The 15460-nt window shown below is 44.7% G+C and overlaps 1 protein-coding gene across 1 annotated transcript; it reads left to right on the forward strand.

Annotated features, from left to right (window-relative positions):
- The first annotated feature begins 1542 nt into the window (after nucleotides 1-1542).
- amotl2a (angiomotin like 2a) lies at nucleotides 1543-12977 on the forward strand. Its single transcript, XM_036522500.1, has 11 exons — nucleotides 1543-1683; nucleotides 3080-3855; nucleotides 4241-4439; nucleotides 6044-6188; nucleotides 6367-6459; nucleotides 8752-9047; nucleotides 9215-9402; nucleotides 9549-9650; nucleotides 9744-9940; nucleotides 10243-10392; nucleotides 11264-12977. Exons 2-11 carry the CDS (start codon nucleotides 3146-3148, stop codon nucleotides 11344-11346), a joined length of 2163 nt encoding a protein of 720 aa, XP_036378393.1. The 5' UTR covers nucleotides 1543-1683; nucleotides 3080-3145; the 3' UTR covers nucleotides 11347-12977.
- Nucleotides 12978-15460: the final 2483 nt, after the last annotated feature.

Raw genomic sequence — 15460 nt, forward strand, 5'->3', positions numbered from 1 at the left:
AACTACACAGATGTCACTTTAATGTGAGAAGCAAGCATTTGTAAATGGTCATCTCAAGTCAATATTCTGAAAAGTGACAAGTGGGCAGCAAAGAAATGCTTTCCAAGAAACACATCTGACCTGACGAGTGCAGGTTCGTTGCCCGATGACCACTCCCCTAATATTTGCATTAGTTCGCTGATCTTTTTGATAGCCTCAGACTGGTTACAGTCATGAACACAAAACCCAGCCGGGTGGCAGCATCACCTTTTCCCAGGTGTAAATCTGGACGTGCATATTGATGATGGCAGCTCCTATATGGGATGGTTGCTGGGGGCTGGGCTTTGATTTGGGGTTGTGAGATGGGTGGGGGGAGAGGGTGCAGCAGATGGTAAGGCGCGCTCCGTAATGTCTGGTGTTGTGAGAACAATGCATCTCTCAGAGCAGTGATTAAAGAGGGTATTTTACTCCAGGGACAGCTGGTAGGCAGCCTGCCTTGTGCCCGCCCTCCTCCTTCATGTACACACAAACGCACACTTCACAATTGCTGGCACGGGGTGCAGCTTAAATATTTACTGGACACATGGGAACAAATGGCCCTGAAAAGTCATTTTCAGTTTGGGAATCCATTCCGTCTGCATCTGCTTGCCGTTTTCATGTTTCTTATTCACTGGTGTTGGGATAGTTCTGGTAATGGCTGGCATGTTGACTTCAGGCACTTAAAGTGGTTTAAATCATATGATCTCACCAACCTCATATTGGGCTGAGGCTACAAAGCACATGACTTGCTTTGTCCCAACAGCAGATGCAAGGGGCTGCTTGATACTCTCCATGCTTCCTGGTTTATTTGTGTCTTTCTAATGGTCAAAAGTTCATTTGACTGGCTATAACATGTGTGCTACTGGTGTAAGGAAATCCACACGAGAGCAGCATGTACTTCTGTTAAAAAAGGCTGTTTTAGAAAATACAGATTCAGTCTATTTTTTATCCGTTACATTACATTACGTTCATATCTTACAACCTAGTCCTTTACCATACCATACCCTTATCTCTGTCCTGATCTAAGACAAATGTATAACGAAAGACGAGGCTAAGAAAGACACATTTGACTCAACATCATATTAAAAAATCGGTTGTACTAACGGATCGGATCATCACGCGTAGCTTGTAATTAGTTAAATGAAAAAGTACTGCTGCTACTACTAAACTAATAACCAGGGGAGGCAAACATAAAAACTCATAGTTGATAGAACTATATGACTATAGAGTGGTGCCATACCAGTCTGTTAAGACAGTTAAGTTTATTGTTATTTTATTTAAAAAGGAACGTCTTAATCCCAATGTTTCAAACTCTGTAGCACAGTCCAGTTTGCACGCCGACTAGATGGCTGTGTGTGGTACTACAGTCAAGCTCCTCAACTCTGCCTCTCTCTGCGGTTACGCTTTTGATCCCAGAGGAACCTGGAGCTCTCGCATTCCAAACATTCCGGTCGCAGCGAACAATCAGCTCTCAGTTATTTATTAGCGCGGTGCGCTGCTCGCCGAGCTCAGTCTACTGTGAGAGCACGCTCTGAGCACACACGCACGCGTTGTTGGAACTTATACGGATGTGGAGCATTTTTTTAACGCATAAACCGAGGATCAAGGAATTTAAAGTACAAGAAACTCGTCCACGATCCCGTACAGTGATGAAACCGTGAAGTGGTGAGCTTTTGTATATTTTGGGTTTTAGTTTGGTCAGAAGAGCAACAGTAATGATTACGGATCTGGAATTATTTGGAATGTGATTTATTTGTATCGAAGCTGAAGAATGTTTTCGTTTTATTGCGTATACAAATTGTATGATAAAAGCGAATATTTTCGCATTGTAATATACTCGGGCATATCGCTTTAGTCTTGTGCTTTAAACCCAAGGGACCCTGTTTTGCTTGTTCTATTATCACTGATTAAGTGCATTTATTTTCATATGTGAAATTTAACATAAGTTTGCGAGCGGAAAGTTCTTAGGTAACCAGCAAATGCTGTGGGTTTCAAAACAAGTGTCATTGCGCTATAAATTCTTCCGCTATCGCACAATCGGCTACACAACCGTCACAGTTCTTATCAGTAATGTAGTGTGAGCCACAGAGTACCGCACATTTTACCGTACTGTTCTTGCTAATTGTAAATCGCGTAAGTGTTTCAGTTATTTGCGGCTTGTAACAACTGGCACGATTCTAGTGAGGCAATGAATTGGAATTTGCAAGCGTTTGCAGCAGGAAATTACTGACACTGTATAATAGGCAGCCTAAGGATCCACTTTTTGCGTGTAGAGAAAGGATCGGGGATATGGGAACTGCGTGTATAGTCTACTTTATTACACACTTAGAATTTTACAAGAAATAATGGGCTCACCATGGTATGTGCTGCCAATGCGTGCAAATTGTTCCTGCAGAGAATGCAAAGTACGCTGTAGTATGCTCGCTAAGATTTAAATTAAGTTGACTTGGGCTCAGACAACTGTCACGTGTCGGGGGTAGCAAAATTCATCTGTTGCTAAATATTAAGGGTTGTCCTTCTGGTGTTGAGTAGAACAGTGTAAGGGGTCCCTGAGGGCTAGTTCAATTATATTTAGGAACAAATGTGATGTTGCTATGGTAATGGTGTCTGAGAGTCGGAGCACGTTGAGCCAAAGAGACACGACTGGTATGTGTCCCGTTTTTGTATCGCGGATGCATGTGGCCCAGGGATTCCACAGTTTCAGTCAGCATTCAGCCCTGGCTTTTACAGCTTGTTCGGCTCATTTCTATCAGAGCTCACTATGTCATGCGAAGAAAAGCTATGTGCAGTTCTTTTCCAGGTTAGTTTTTTGACTCTGGATTTGAAACCGTCTGTTTAGTTAGTTACTGCATACATACTTTGGAATAATGTGTAATTGTTTTGAGTTTTGGAAAATGAAGCACATCCATTATCCCAAAATACAACATGAAATGTGTGTTGTGTAATTTTGACGCATAGTTTTGTGTGGTTTTGGAGTAGTTTAATGTGCAATTTCATGTCTGGTTCCAGTTGTTTATTTTAAGTTGGAATATGCTGATAGGTTTTCACGTTTTCTTTCTAGGTTTGTGATCCCCCTTTGAACTTGGCAGCGCCTTTGTGTAATTTGTTGATTTGAACAACCGCTGAAATGAGAACGGCAGAGGAAACGTCTGGCACAGTCCTGCACCGGCTCATCCAGGAGCAGCTTCGTTATGGGAACCCCACAGACACCCGCACGCTGCTTGCCATCCAGCAGCAGGCCCTGCGTGGAGGGAGCAGCGGCGGTGGTGCAGGTAGCCCCCGCTCCTCCCTGGAGAGCCTAAACCAGGAGGAGTCCCAGTTCCTCCAGATGTCTGCACGCCAGGAGCCCCAGGGTCAGGAGTACCAGGGGGACTATCAGCACTCTGAGAGCTCCATGCGCCAGCTCTACCAGCTCCATGGAGAGGAGCTGCCCACCTACGAGGAGGCCAAGGCACACTCCCAGTTCCTGGCCTCTCAGAGAGGCCAGATGGGCCTGCAGCAGGCTGCACCTGAGGCCCCTGCTCAGGAGTTTGAGGGCCACCAGGATGCGGGTCTGCTGGACTTGAAGCGTGGGCATGTGCGCTCCCTCAGTGAACGCCTCATGCAGCTCTCCTTGGAGAGGAGCGGAGCCAGGGCCAATGTAGCTATGAGCTCCTCCCATAGCTACCCCCAGCTCTCCAAGCACCAGGTCCACAGGCCTCAGGTCCCGGAACAGAAGGGACCACCACCAGAGTACCCTTTCTCTCTCAAGCCTCCAGGATATATGCTCAGCCACTCACAGGAGCATGGACACTACTACAAAGAGCAACCTCCTGCATTTCACTCTCAGCATCACAGGTAATGGGATACAGCACAGTGCTGCTACAGTGGATGTGTTTAAATGGAGTTTCCTGATGGGTCGCGCACTCGTGGCCTATGAGATTCACAACCAGCATTCTTTTTGCAGTGTTCATGACATTACTGTAAGATTTCACTTCATTTTTTTATTGTGACTCCTTCATTGAGTTATTTGTAGGAAGTGTGGGAGTGTGAATGAGACTGGGAGATCCTGAAAATGATCATATCTGAAAGGATGCATGCATGGTACATCACCACAATCTTTTCTCCTGGCGAAAGAAATATAAGAACCCCAAAATGCATGTAGTGGGTGGTGAATGGGACAAAATTACCTTCTGAGTGGCCCAGTAGCTAGACGGTAATGAAGCTGTGCTCTTTCCATCAGGTATGTGCAGGCCCAGCCACAGGTGGTTCGCCTCAGTGCTCGATCTACACTGACTCCTGCTGGTATGGAGGACCTTGTGTTGTCTCACAGTGGTTCTGGAAATAATCAGATGGCCCAGATGGACATGCTGATGAAGGAAAATGAGAGACTCAGGAGGGAGCTGGATGGCTACAGTGAGAAAGCAGCCAGGCTTCAGAAGGTAGGGACAACTTTCAGTCTGTTGAGCAAAAAAAATGTTTTTTTTTTTGGCCTCTAAATGTATGCTGACATGGAGTGTTGGACATGGAGAAATGTGATTATTCCTGAGTTTTGTTTCCCAAATAAATGATGTTTGCATGTGATGTGACCAAAAATAACAAGTAGGGTCTGATTTGATACAGGTCCCTGAAAGTCCAGATGAGCATCCAGTATGGAGAGATTGCTGGAATTTAATATGAAGTACTTGATTTGTAGCTTAATGATGGTTTCTGAAGGGAGTGGATTTTAAAAAAAATTATATTGATGTCATCTCTGCCAGTACTCCATACCAGAAACATTAGCTGTTGGAATTGGTACAATCAAGGGATTGAAAGGGGTTTTATTTCATTTTGGAATCAAAACTACATAAGTTAAGCATCTCAATCTGTTTGTCCTTGGTTTTTATTTTTTAGTAATTTAGCATTTGTTTGATAGTATTTTGTCACATTGCTTTTCTTTGCATATATCAAACATGGTTTGACTCTTATGAGCCACCAAATCCCCAGAGAAGAGGTATTTTATTTTGTTTTTGTCTCAAAGGGCATGGTCACTGAGTACTAAAACCTCTGTTGTCTGTGCCTCTGAAACAGTCAGCAGCTGTTACCTGAAATGTGGAGAAAATGGAAAGTCTGTCTTAGTGTTGGATAGGAAAAAACAACAACTTTAAGGCTTGTGACATGGTGTGCTCCAGAGTGGCTGCAGATGTCCAGTCTAATCGAGGAGATGTCAGGCAGAAATGAGGGGGGCCCCTGACCTTGTCACAGCTGACAAGCAGGCGTTGCACCCAGCAGCAAGCCAGCCCCGACAGTTGCTATTTCAGACTGAAAGGCCTCTTTCACTTTCACCCCCACTGGCCCTCTGTGTCTTGCCTCATGTCTTCATTGTGATTCTATTGTGAGAAGAGAATTTGGGTTCTTCTGAAAAAAAAAGCATAAGCCCTTGGATACAACAAGGCAAATGATTGTGGTGCATAGGCGTTTTTTAAAGGCCCTCATGATTCTGGCAGTAAATGGGCTGGAAAGAACTTCTAAATCAATTGAGGTTTTCTTTAGTGTATCTTTAGTGTGTTGAAGGAAGTCTTTTGGCCCAGAAAGTTTGCATCATCTTCATCTCTATTCCCACTCAAAGAATGATAATTACAGAGGTGGGAGGCAAACAGGGCAGCCTGGAGTAAATGTGTCTGAACACATGCATATGAGTCATGCTCCCATTGCGGTGGCCCGTACGCCTGCAACAAGGCCTGTTCCCATCCTCCTTGCAGAGCTGAGCTGGCACACTGCCTGTGGAATGAATGCTCAGACACCTGGGACTATGTTCAGGAATGTTGATTTCAGTCCCAGTCCAAGCCATGTGAGTGATTCACTTGCAGGTTCATGGAATGAACTGGCCAATCATGAATGCATTCCCCAGCCCTCCACCCCCATTGGTCTAATTCATTTAATGTCAAAGCCCTTTCTCGAGTAAATGCAGATTACCTTTGGGAAATTTCAGACATTCTAGACACAGAATAGCACTTGGAGCATTTAATTGACTTTCTCGTTCTTTTCTGATTTTCCGGCTGTTCAGCTGGAGTTGGAGATCCAGAGGATATCCGAGGCTTATGAGATGTTGATGAATGGCTCAGCAAAGCGGGAGACTCTGGAGAAGACCATGAGGAACAAGCTGGAGGGAGAGATTAAAAGGCTGCACGACTTCAACAGAGACCTGCGAGGTAAGGCTGAGTCCTGAGTCACTACGAAGCTACATGCAGTACGGTGTGAACAATAAAGGAACACTTGCAATGTTGACACTTGGCACCATTTTTGAGTACTTTGATATCTGATAAGGACGAAATCTTGACTGTGTGTAGCCCTGGGAAAATTCTGCTGACGTAATTTTCTCTGTCATAGACCGCCTGGAAACTGCTAGCAAACAACTAGCTGCTAAGGAGGTTGAAGCTGCCGACCAGAACCAGCACGTCTTTGCCAGACTCCTTGAGCAAAGTAAGTGGGGAATCTAAAACAGCCACACAAAAATTGGAAATCTAAGAAGTGTTGATATGACTTTTGCTCTCACTGTGGTTTAACACCATTACTATCTCCCATGCAATCTTGTATGCAGACATTTTACAGCAACAGTGTACTGCATGATTCCACAGCAGTACCATTGCGTTTGAGTAGGAAATGGGGTGTTTTTATTTCCTTAGTTATTCAGATATTTCCCTTGGATAAACATATTTTACTTGGCTTTTTTAAGTAGTGTGAGCGGATGGCCTTGTGTGTGTATAATTCATGTGAGGTCTGGAAAAGATTTCTTTTTTAATCCATGTAATCCCCTCAGAGGATTCCCAAGACCTTGGCAGGGCCTGATATTTGGTGCATTTGTGGTCTTTTTGTCTTGTGATGCCAATTGTGGTGACTCAAAGTGCATATTGACACCCACTCATCAGTGCTCAACATGAGGCTGGCAGGGTAAGGTAATTCTGTCATAGCATTCATCAGTAATGGAATACCACTTCCATTTGTTTTTTCATTGATTTTTTTTTTGAAGTGCTCATTTCACTGTGGGGCCTGTGGGACTGGTAATTCACAGCATGGGATAACAGGCCAGGGGGGAGAGGACCCCCCAGCAGCCCCACTGAGAGCAGCTCTTGGCACTTGGCACTCGGCACTCGGCAGTTATTATTCACAGCAGCAGTAAATGCAGCCTGCATTCTTTGAATTCCTCAGGTAATTTGGGCTGTTTTGTGCACTGGGAATGGGACCTTCCTCCCACCAACTTGGCTACATGACTACTCCTTTTTCAGCCTAATGGGACTGGGATTTTCAACATCCATTCCTGTTGCCTCCACATACAGGATTTTCACATATAATCCATTATATGACCTTTTGTTGTACAAACAAGTTGGGTCGAAGGACGTGTCAGTAAATGACTTACTGCTGTATCATCTCATTCCGCCTCTGAATGCCTTTCCTCTTCTGGTTTTTATAAGAATTGGCAAGAATATAAGAATGGCTGTCCTTAAAAGTGTATAAAGTGGTGCTTGCTTATCTGAAAATCAGTTGTTTTCCATGGATGATCATGTGACTTTCTCCATTTTACGAAGAAAAAACAAAAACCATGATTCATTTTTCACTGGAAACCTATCAGGTTACATAATGCACTTAGTGTTTGCTTCAGTGTTTGGCTGTTAACCTGAAAGGGTCTGGTCATCCTATACTTTTCTTGATTTTTTTTCATGGAAATGCTTAAGATGTCTGATTGATTTAAAGATTCTGTATATGTTTTGTTCTTTTCATTTTCGGAAGGTTGAATGTGATTACACAGCAGTTCATCTTCATCAAAAGCTATTTCATATGCATGCACCAGCTGCTTAAGTGCCACTTATCTGCATTGTTCTTGCAGGAACTACAGCAGAATTTCAGGGGAAATGTTTTTCTAATGTTTGAAGCTGCTGGGGTTAGGTGTATGGGCTGTACATTATGGTTCTGTTTAGATATGATTTTTATGTGTTTATTGCTTGGCCTTAAGGCACTCCAAAGCCTACAGAGCACAAAGATGTGTTTGTTTGGTAAGTGGATCACGGGAAGTCTGCATTCTGTCAGACCTGCTGGAATTTGCGTTGCACAATCTCTGTGGGCTTTGAGAGTGCAGTTGAAGGGCGATTGCGTTCTGCTATTCTAGGGGTTTGATATTTAAAGTGATACACACAAAACCTGACTGGAAGTGAGTATTAGGGAAGGGTCATTGATTAACAATGGTGAGAACAAATTTGCATTCCTGTAGGTAATGGGGCTTTCTCTGAAATTCTTGTGATGTAGAGTAATAGGGTGATTCTCCATTACAATGCAGGAATCTTAGTGCTGAGGTGGAGTGCTTAGTGAGTGGCATTAACTGCGGTGATAAGTGACCAGTAACTGGGTCACACAGACGTGGCTGTCGCTCCTGTCTTTGTTCGCATTCCATAGGGAAGTCAGGGGCTGATGTTCCCAGAGGAAGAAAAAATGTCCTGAAGGAATGTGTGTCCACCACACCCCTCACTTCCCATATCTCAACCAGGCCGTTTGTGTGACAGCTTAATGGAATTCCTTGTAACAACATTTCCAGTTGATATTATAATCCCCATGATGTTGAGAGAATCTTTGAAGAGAAAACAGCGCACAAAATTGGGTGACAAATCAGACTTAGTAGTTTGCAAAAGAATTAAACGGTTATAACGTTATAAAGGCTAGCAAACAGTGTAACATTACTGACTGCTTAACTAACCCCCCCCCTTCCCCCCCCCCTTTTCACAGATGAGGAGCGAGAGCGGGAGCGGGAGAGGCTGGAACGGGAGGTGCTCCGGCTCCAGAGCTCCGGGGAGGAGCAGCGGCAGAGGCTGGAGGCGCTGGAGCAGGCGCTGACCGCGGCGCAGGCGCGCGGCGGGCAGTTGGAGGAGGAGCTGCAGCGGAAGCGGGCCTACGTGGAGAAGGTGGAGCGGCTGCAGCGTGCGCTGGCGCAGCTGCAGGCCGCCTGTGAGAAAAGAGAGCAGCTGGAGCAGAAGCTGCGCATGCGGCTGGAGCAGGAGCTCAGGACCCTGCGTGCGCAGCAGGTGAGGAGGCCCTCCGCTCCCCTGCACTCCCCCAGTTAGGCCCCGCTCATGGCTCTCTCTCCGTATACCTGCCACCAGTGCATGAGCATCATCCACATCAGTATCATCCACTGTATAGTTTGTAACTATCAGGTGGTGGTAACCAGTGTCTTTGCTCCGTTTCTCAGCGGCAGTCTCAGGGCTTCCTCCCTGCATCGGAGCTGAGCCCGTCCCCGCTTCAGCAGCAGCTTAGGGAGAAAGAGGAGCGGATCTTGGCCCTTGAGGCGGATATCACCAAGTGGGAGCAGAAGTACCTGGAGGAGAGCACCATGCGCCAGTTTGCCATGGACGCGGCTGCCACAGCAGCAGCCCAGAGGTGAGTGCAGACACTGATGAGCCAGGCACTCAGTTGGGGTTGTGGTAGCCACAGGAGTTCATTGCTGAGGTCATGCATAGATTGTACCCTACAGCGCTGTTTTCCAGACCCCAGAGTGACCTTCTCATCTCCCCCTCCCTTCGCAGGGATACAACAATCATCAACCACTCCCCCCGCCACTCCCCCAACAACAGCTTCAATGACGACCTGCCGACTGCCAATCACAGGCACCAGGAAATGGAGAACAGGTATGGTCACATGCATCCTCTATCACCTCCCGCCCCAACTACAGCAATAAATTCCACCTGAACTTAGCTGTGTTCTGTATTCCTTGTGTACAGGATCCGTGCTCTGCATGCACAGCTCCTTGAGAAGGACGTGGTGATCAAGGTGCTGCAGCAGCGCTTGGGGCGTGACCAAGGCAAGGCCGAGCTGCAGGGTCTGCGTCCCACCAGGTCCGTCCCCTCCATCAACACCAGTGCCCCCAGTTGGCAGAGCCTCTCAGTGCCGTTGCCTGACCAGGTGGACCGAGGGAAAGGTGAGTGCCCTATGCTGCTCTGAAGTCCACAGGAATGTCGGGCTTACGCGACACATGATTTGCTTGACAACTGTCGATTGCACAGTGTCACCGTCCAGAATACACCACCAGGCAGATGACCTCTGCCGTCCCCAAATAGCCCACATCTGTTGAGAAGGCATGAATGCTTGTCCCCCAACTCTAAAAAGCCCAGGATAGAAAAGATAGCTAGCCTAGGAGCAGGAGTGTGTACATCGGCTGTGCATAGACTGTGTCGACTGGTTATTAACCGGTTTCCTCTTTTCCTCCTTCTCACTGTGCAGTAGTGAAGAGCGTGTCAGATGATCAGACAGCTGCCATGATGTCATCCTCTGCTGTCCCCAAGCCCCCCCGCCACGACTGCAGCACCCGGTTTGACGGGCCCCTGCAGGAGGAGCGAAGTACAGCAGAGCCTGGCGTCGCCCCCGCCTCTGGTGTGTACTGCTGTTCACCTTGAACCGTAACATCGGAGCAGGCTGCTTGTGGCTGCATCAGTGGTATTCCTCAAGTGAAGCCATGTATCAGTGTTTTTAATGGGGAAAACCACAGGTGCCCTTAGATCACCCCCCCCTCCACACACACACACACACACACACACACACACACACACACACCTTGCGTTGGGCCCCTGCGAACACCATGAGTGGCTTATCGCTGGGAATCCCAGCTATGCAGGTTCGTGGAGATCCCAGTGGGATTGCAAAGCTTTACAGGAGAAGAGATGTCCTCATACTTAAGCCCACTGCCTGCCACCACTTCCCCCAGTACACAGAGATGAGAGTTATCCAGTTAATGATGCGTTTAACATGGCTTGGTATATAATTGCAGGACAATGGAACACACCTGTACTTTCTCACTCTGGTGGTTAAAGTGTAACTCACAGCTCCGGTTTGGAAGAATGCTAATGCACTCATACTTAAGGTAGAGCTTTTTAATTTATGAAACCTTGACTGCGCGTGTCACTATCAAGGTCAGTTTAGAGACTTGTGAGGACTTATTTGTTCAGGTGTGTAGCAGCGCTTAAACGGTGTGCCCCCATTGTAGATCGGCTCACCCCTTTCTGTCTCTTGAAGTGTTGCTGCTTTGAGACTCCTTTGCCAAGCATTCGGTCAGACTGGCTATCACTCTGTTTTCTGTGTACTATGTTGAATTTGACTGTCACTGCTTGACTTCCAGAATCAACCATTGGCCTCTGGAATTAACCTCTCAGCAGCCCAAATAGGTTTTGTAAAATTCCTGAAGAAATGTATGTATGCTGATGGCCTCAAACCTAATGTTCTGTTCTTTTGTTTTTTGCCTATGCAGAGGATTTGGAACAAACCCTGACTCCTATCACTGCTCACAAGTGTGACACCCCTGAGGCAGAAGTTGTGGAAATCCTTATCTAAAGCATTCAGTGGGGTTTTCATGGAACAATAACGCAGAAGGATGGAGGTTTCAGGGATGTGGTTCTTCCTTCCCTTGCACTTGTAGGGAAAGGGAGGTCCTGATGGTCACTTTGAAGGCATTCAAATGAAAATTCAAATGATCTAGGAAGGAAGATGCTCCCTCCAATGAAAATACTACAACTTTGCCTAAGTGGAAGAGGACACATTGCTTAGAAGAGGAATAAAGGACTGTAGTCTTGCACATAGAGGAGAGCTGAGCTTTCTTTGACAGCTTCACTACATTAAAAAAGGACCTTTGCCGATGTCACAATTTTACAGATCTGCCTGGTGCAAGTGAGGCTTTGAATCTTTTTGAGGTACTCGAACAGTATTTTTTGCAGTTGCAATTGGCAGCTGACAGACTGTATAACTGTATATACAGCATATTGCTTTTTGAATAATATATTATTTATAATTGCTGCTTTTGTGAGTGTGCATGTGGAGTGCTGTCTTGGCAGCACTAGGTTGTGGCCTTCAAGATAACATACACTCAAGGAATTTTTTTTATGTTACCCTGTCTTCTTTCACCTGCCTGTGATGTTGTATATGTGTTAGGCTTGCAAGCCAAATCACACAAGCTACAATGGTCTGTTGAGAAACACCATGTCTGTGTATGTTCAACGCTGTCCCCAGTGTTTTCTGATGGGACTGAAATACTCAGTATATCCAGGGTGACCCTGGTTATTCCATGTATTTGAGAACTTGGTCTGCTTCATCATTGCTCTTTCTACAAGGATTGGCTCAAAGGATGCCTTTTTATTTCCAGGGGATTACGGTTTCTGTAGAACCATGGCCCCAGAATGCCCCCCCACAGTGACAGTTTTGCACAGTTCTTGTGTGAACGCTGATGGATACCAACTCAGTGTTGGCTGACCTATATTTACATGACTGATGCTAGCCCTACTGTTAATGCCAGCAGAGGCCCACCGGAAGCTGTATGTGGGAACTGGAAGCCTCCTTGTTAGGGTTAAACCAAGAGTGCAACCTCATCTGTTTGTTTAAAGTGCCATTTTGGAATTCGCTCTCAGAGGACCCGATGGCTGTCACGGGACACAATTACTCAAATGCCTCTAGAAAGGCAGGTTATCGTTCTGAGCCTCGCATGGCTACTGCCTGACATGCCCTCTTCTCCCTGACAAGCTGGAGCTAATCTTCCCACATTCCTCCTCCAGTGGAATGCCTCTAGATGTAGAAAAAGGCTATCTATGGTCTGACCTTCCCCTTTAAAAATGGCAAGCATTCAGAGTACGGTTAATTTTCTGGGTCTATTTATTTCTTCTAAGCCTGGGTAGCAGGTTCTGCCCATGGGCTTCTAAACTGGAGAGCAGTTATATACAGTAACATGGAAACTCCGTTCCTTATTAGGATTCAGATCAACCCTCTGTTTGCTGACTCTTCTTCATAAGAATTATGCTATATTTACACCATGAAAAGAACCAGGCATTTGTACGGTCAGAAATTCAATCCAATATACATCTTGCCCCAAAGCAGGATTTAGCTTTCACAGGAAGTGATGGGTAGCTCAGAATGAATAGCAATACTTTCCTTTTTGAATCTATTTAGCATTGCATTGTCTGAGGGGTGTACTTTGAGTGGCCAATCCCAATTGGAAGTGGGTGAAGTTAGTTATAATCCATCACAAATGCAACTTTATATAAATATATATATATATAAACTAATTTTTTTATATACATTCTCAATAGTGCATTTGCTGGTCAGTGCACTGAGAGGAAAATAGATTTACTTCCTTTTTTGTAATTAGGGTCTTGTATACAGACACTGTTGATCTGAGATAACTTAATATATTTTGAATAATATTTTTTCTTTTAGTATATCTAGTGTCATGAACATAATGCCAAAGATTTGCATTACAATTAAGTTATAACTGAGTTTAAAAACCAGCAGGGCTGTACAGTAAAGTCCTGTTCAGGCTCTGGTTGACCCTAACTTGGATGTTGCTGTGAACTTCTGAAATGGGGAACTTTGTATTGAAATACCAATAACATTTCATTAATAGAATAAAAAACCTTAATATATCTATATATGATGTGAATCTCTTGCCTTTTATTTTAAAATTTCTCTTTTGATTATCTGTTTGCACACATTTTTTAGGTTGTGCATTTGCTCCAGTCTTTGATGCTCTTGAGTACATTGATTGCAATAATCCCTGTTATGACATGCCAAGGATTGCAGTTGTGTCATCTGCACAGCAGATGGCAAGGCTAAACCCCGGTCAGAAATGGACTAGAAAAAATGTGGCATCTCACAAGTCTACACAAGTTGCACTTATTGTAGTCCCTCCACATGTATGAATGGTATGCCATCTCCTATTCAGCGCTTGAAAATGGCCACTTTGTTCAGTTTACAAAAACAACCCTGCTACAAGCCTGACTTTTAGCATTGATCAGTTGGCACACACATTTAATTGTCCCTTTGGCTTCTGGTCCAAGGTGAATGCAATATTCTACAATATTTTTGCAAAATTTTGTATTGAAGAAATGGTGCATTATTCTTATTTGAACATACACCACCTGTCCCATGCTTTACGTGAGATGGATGATTGTCAAACAGTCTCAAAATACACATTTTGCTGTGGGCTTAGAAATAGGCACAAGTAATCCACAGGCTTAGCAAATGCTTGTCAGGGTTATTAAAACCCTATTTCTGATGTCAAAATTTTCGCTTGGTTTTGGAGTTGTTTTTTTTTGTTTTTTTTCAGATTCTGATACTTGAAGGTCCGTTATTGAAGGTCAAATTCTCAGAGATTACATTTATTCCATGGTATGGTATAGCTTTTCAGGAGTACCCCTGGGAGTAGTTACTATATGTTAACAAAGATTCAGATTTGTTCCAGTGCTGTGTTTTTGGGTGGAAAAGATTTCAGTGATTTGTCCTATCATTTGTGAGTGGCTACATATATGCAGAAGAAACTGTTTCTCAGCTTACCCCTAAGGCAACAGGTGACATAACAAAGCAGTACCAAATGCATATTTCACCAGTTTGGTACAGACAATACCTATATCCTCTCTTGCTACAACAAAACTATGGGCCATGGGATGCAATTTTTTCATATATTTGAAGTAAATGGATGTTTAGCTGACTTCAATATGATATGTCCAATTAAGAAGTCCACACAAAATGTCCCTCCCACATACCTAAAGAGAATGAACAGTTGCTTGGAAAAACTGGAAAGTGGTACATTCTTTGGGTTAATTTCCACCACATTTTAACCTTCCCTGATTACTCTTGAGAGCTTGTCATACTTATCATTTCCAAGAGGACAGTATACAAGTATATTACAAAACGTCTAGTCCCTAAGAATAAAAAATTCAAATATATACATAAATGTGACATGTTCCTTGAAACTTTCATAGCAGCATTCCAAGGGATAATTTATGTGGTATGTCTGTTTATATTTTTGTCTGAACAAAGTGGAGACAGAGTGTATGGACTCCTCCAAGGATTTGGACACCTTGACGGAGTGCTGCCCTATGCAATACAATCTCCAGAGTAATGTTTCATTCTTTCCTGGCAGGAGGGAAAGAAAAGCCTGCTGTGGCTGGGCCGGTATGAACTTTACCTTCCGTCAGCATTTCAACCATGTCGTGGCTGTGTGGCCTTCTGGGAAAATTGGATTCTGAAGAGACTTTGTATAAAGCAACTGGGGTGTCAGGGTCAGGCTTCTTTACTGAGGTTTTACAACAAGTGTGTTGCACTTGCAGGTATGGGGAGACATGTACCGCAGCAATGCGCTCCTGTGACGTCAGAGCGTCCTCATGTGGCTGTTCCCGTGCCGATGCAAAGCCTGACACTGTCCACGCGTACAGTGAAGGCCTCGCCTGGTATAGCATTAACAAGACCCCCATTACAACACCATTAACACCATTTCAGAGTACTTGTGGAGCTTTAACTGTGAACAGGCATATGCAAGGTTTTCTGCTGTTGGGAGCCTGATGGATTGCTGCTGAAGACGGAGGAGAAGCAGCTGAATCACACCATGCTGTAATATTTGCAAGAAGGTCCCTGCGGACTTTTCTTTAAACGGTTTTGATTACAATTACGTCAAAAGACCTCA

The sequence above is a fragment of the Megalops cyprinoides genome, chromosome 2 (genome assembly GCF_013368585.1).
Source record: "Megalops cyprinoides isolate fMegCyp1 chromosome 2, fMegCyp1.pri, whole genome shotgun sequence".
Taxonomy (NCBI): Eukaryota; Metazoa; Chordata; class Actinopteri; order Elopiformes; family Megalopidae; genus Megalops; species Megalops cyprinoides.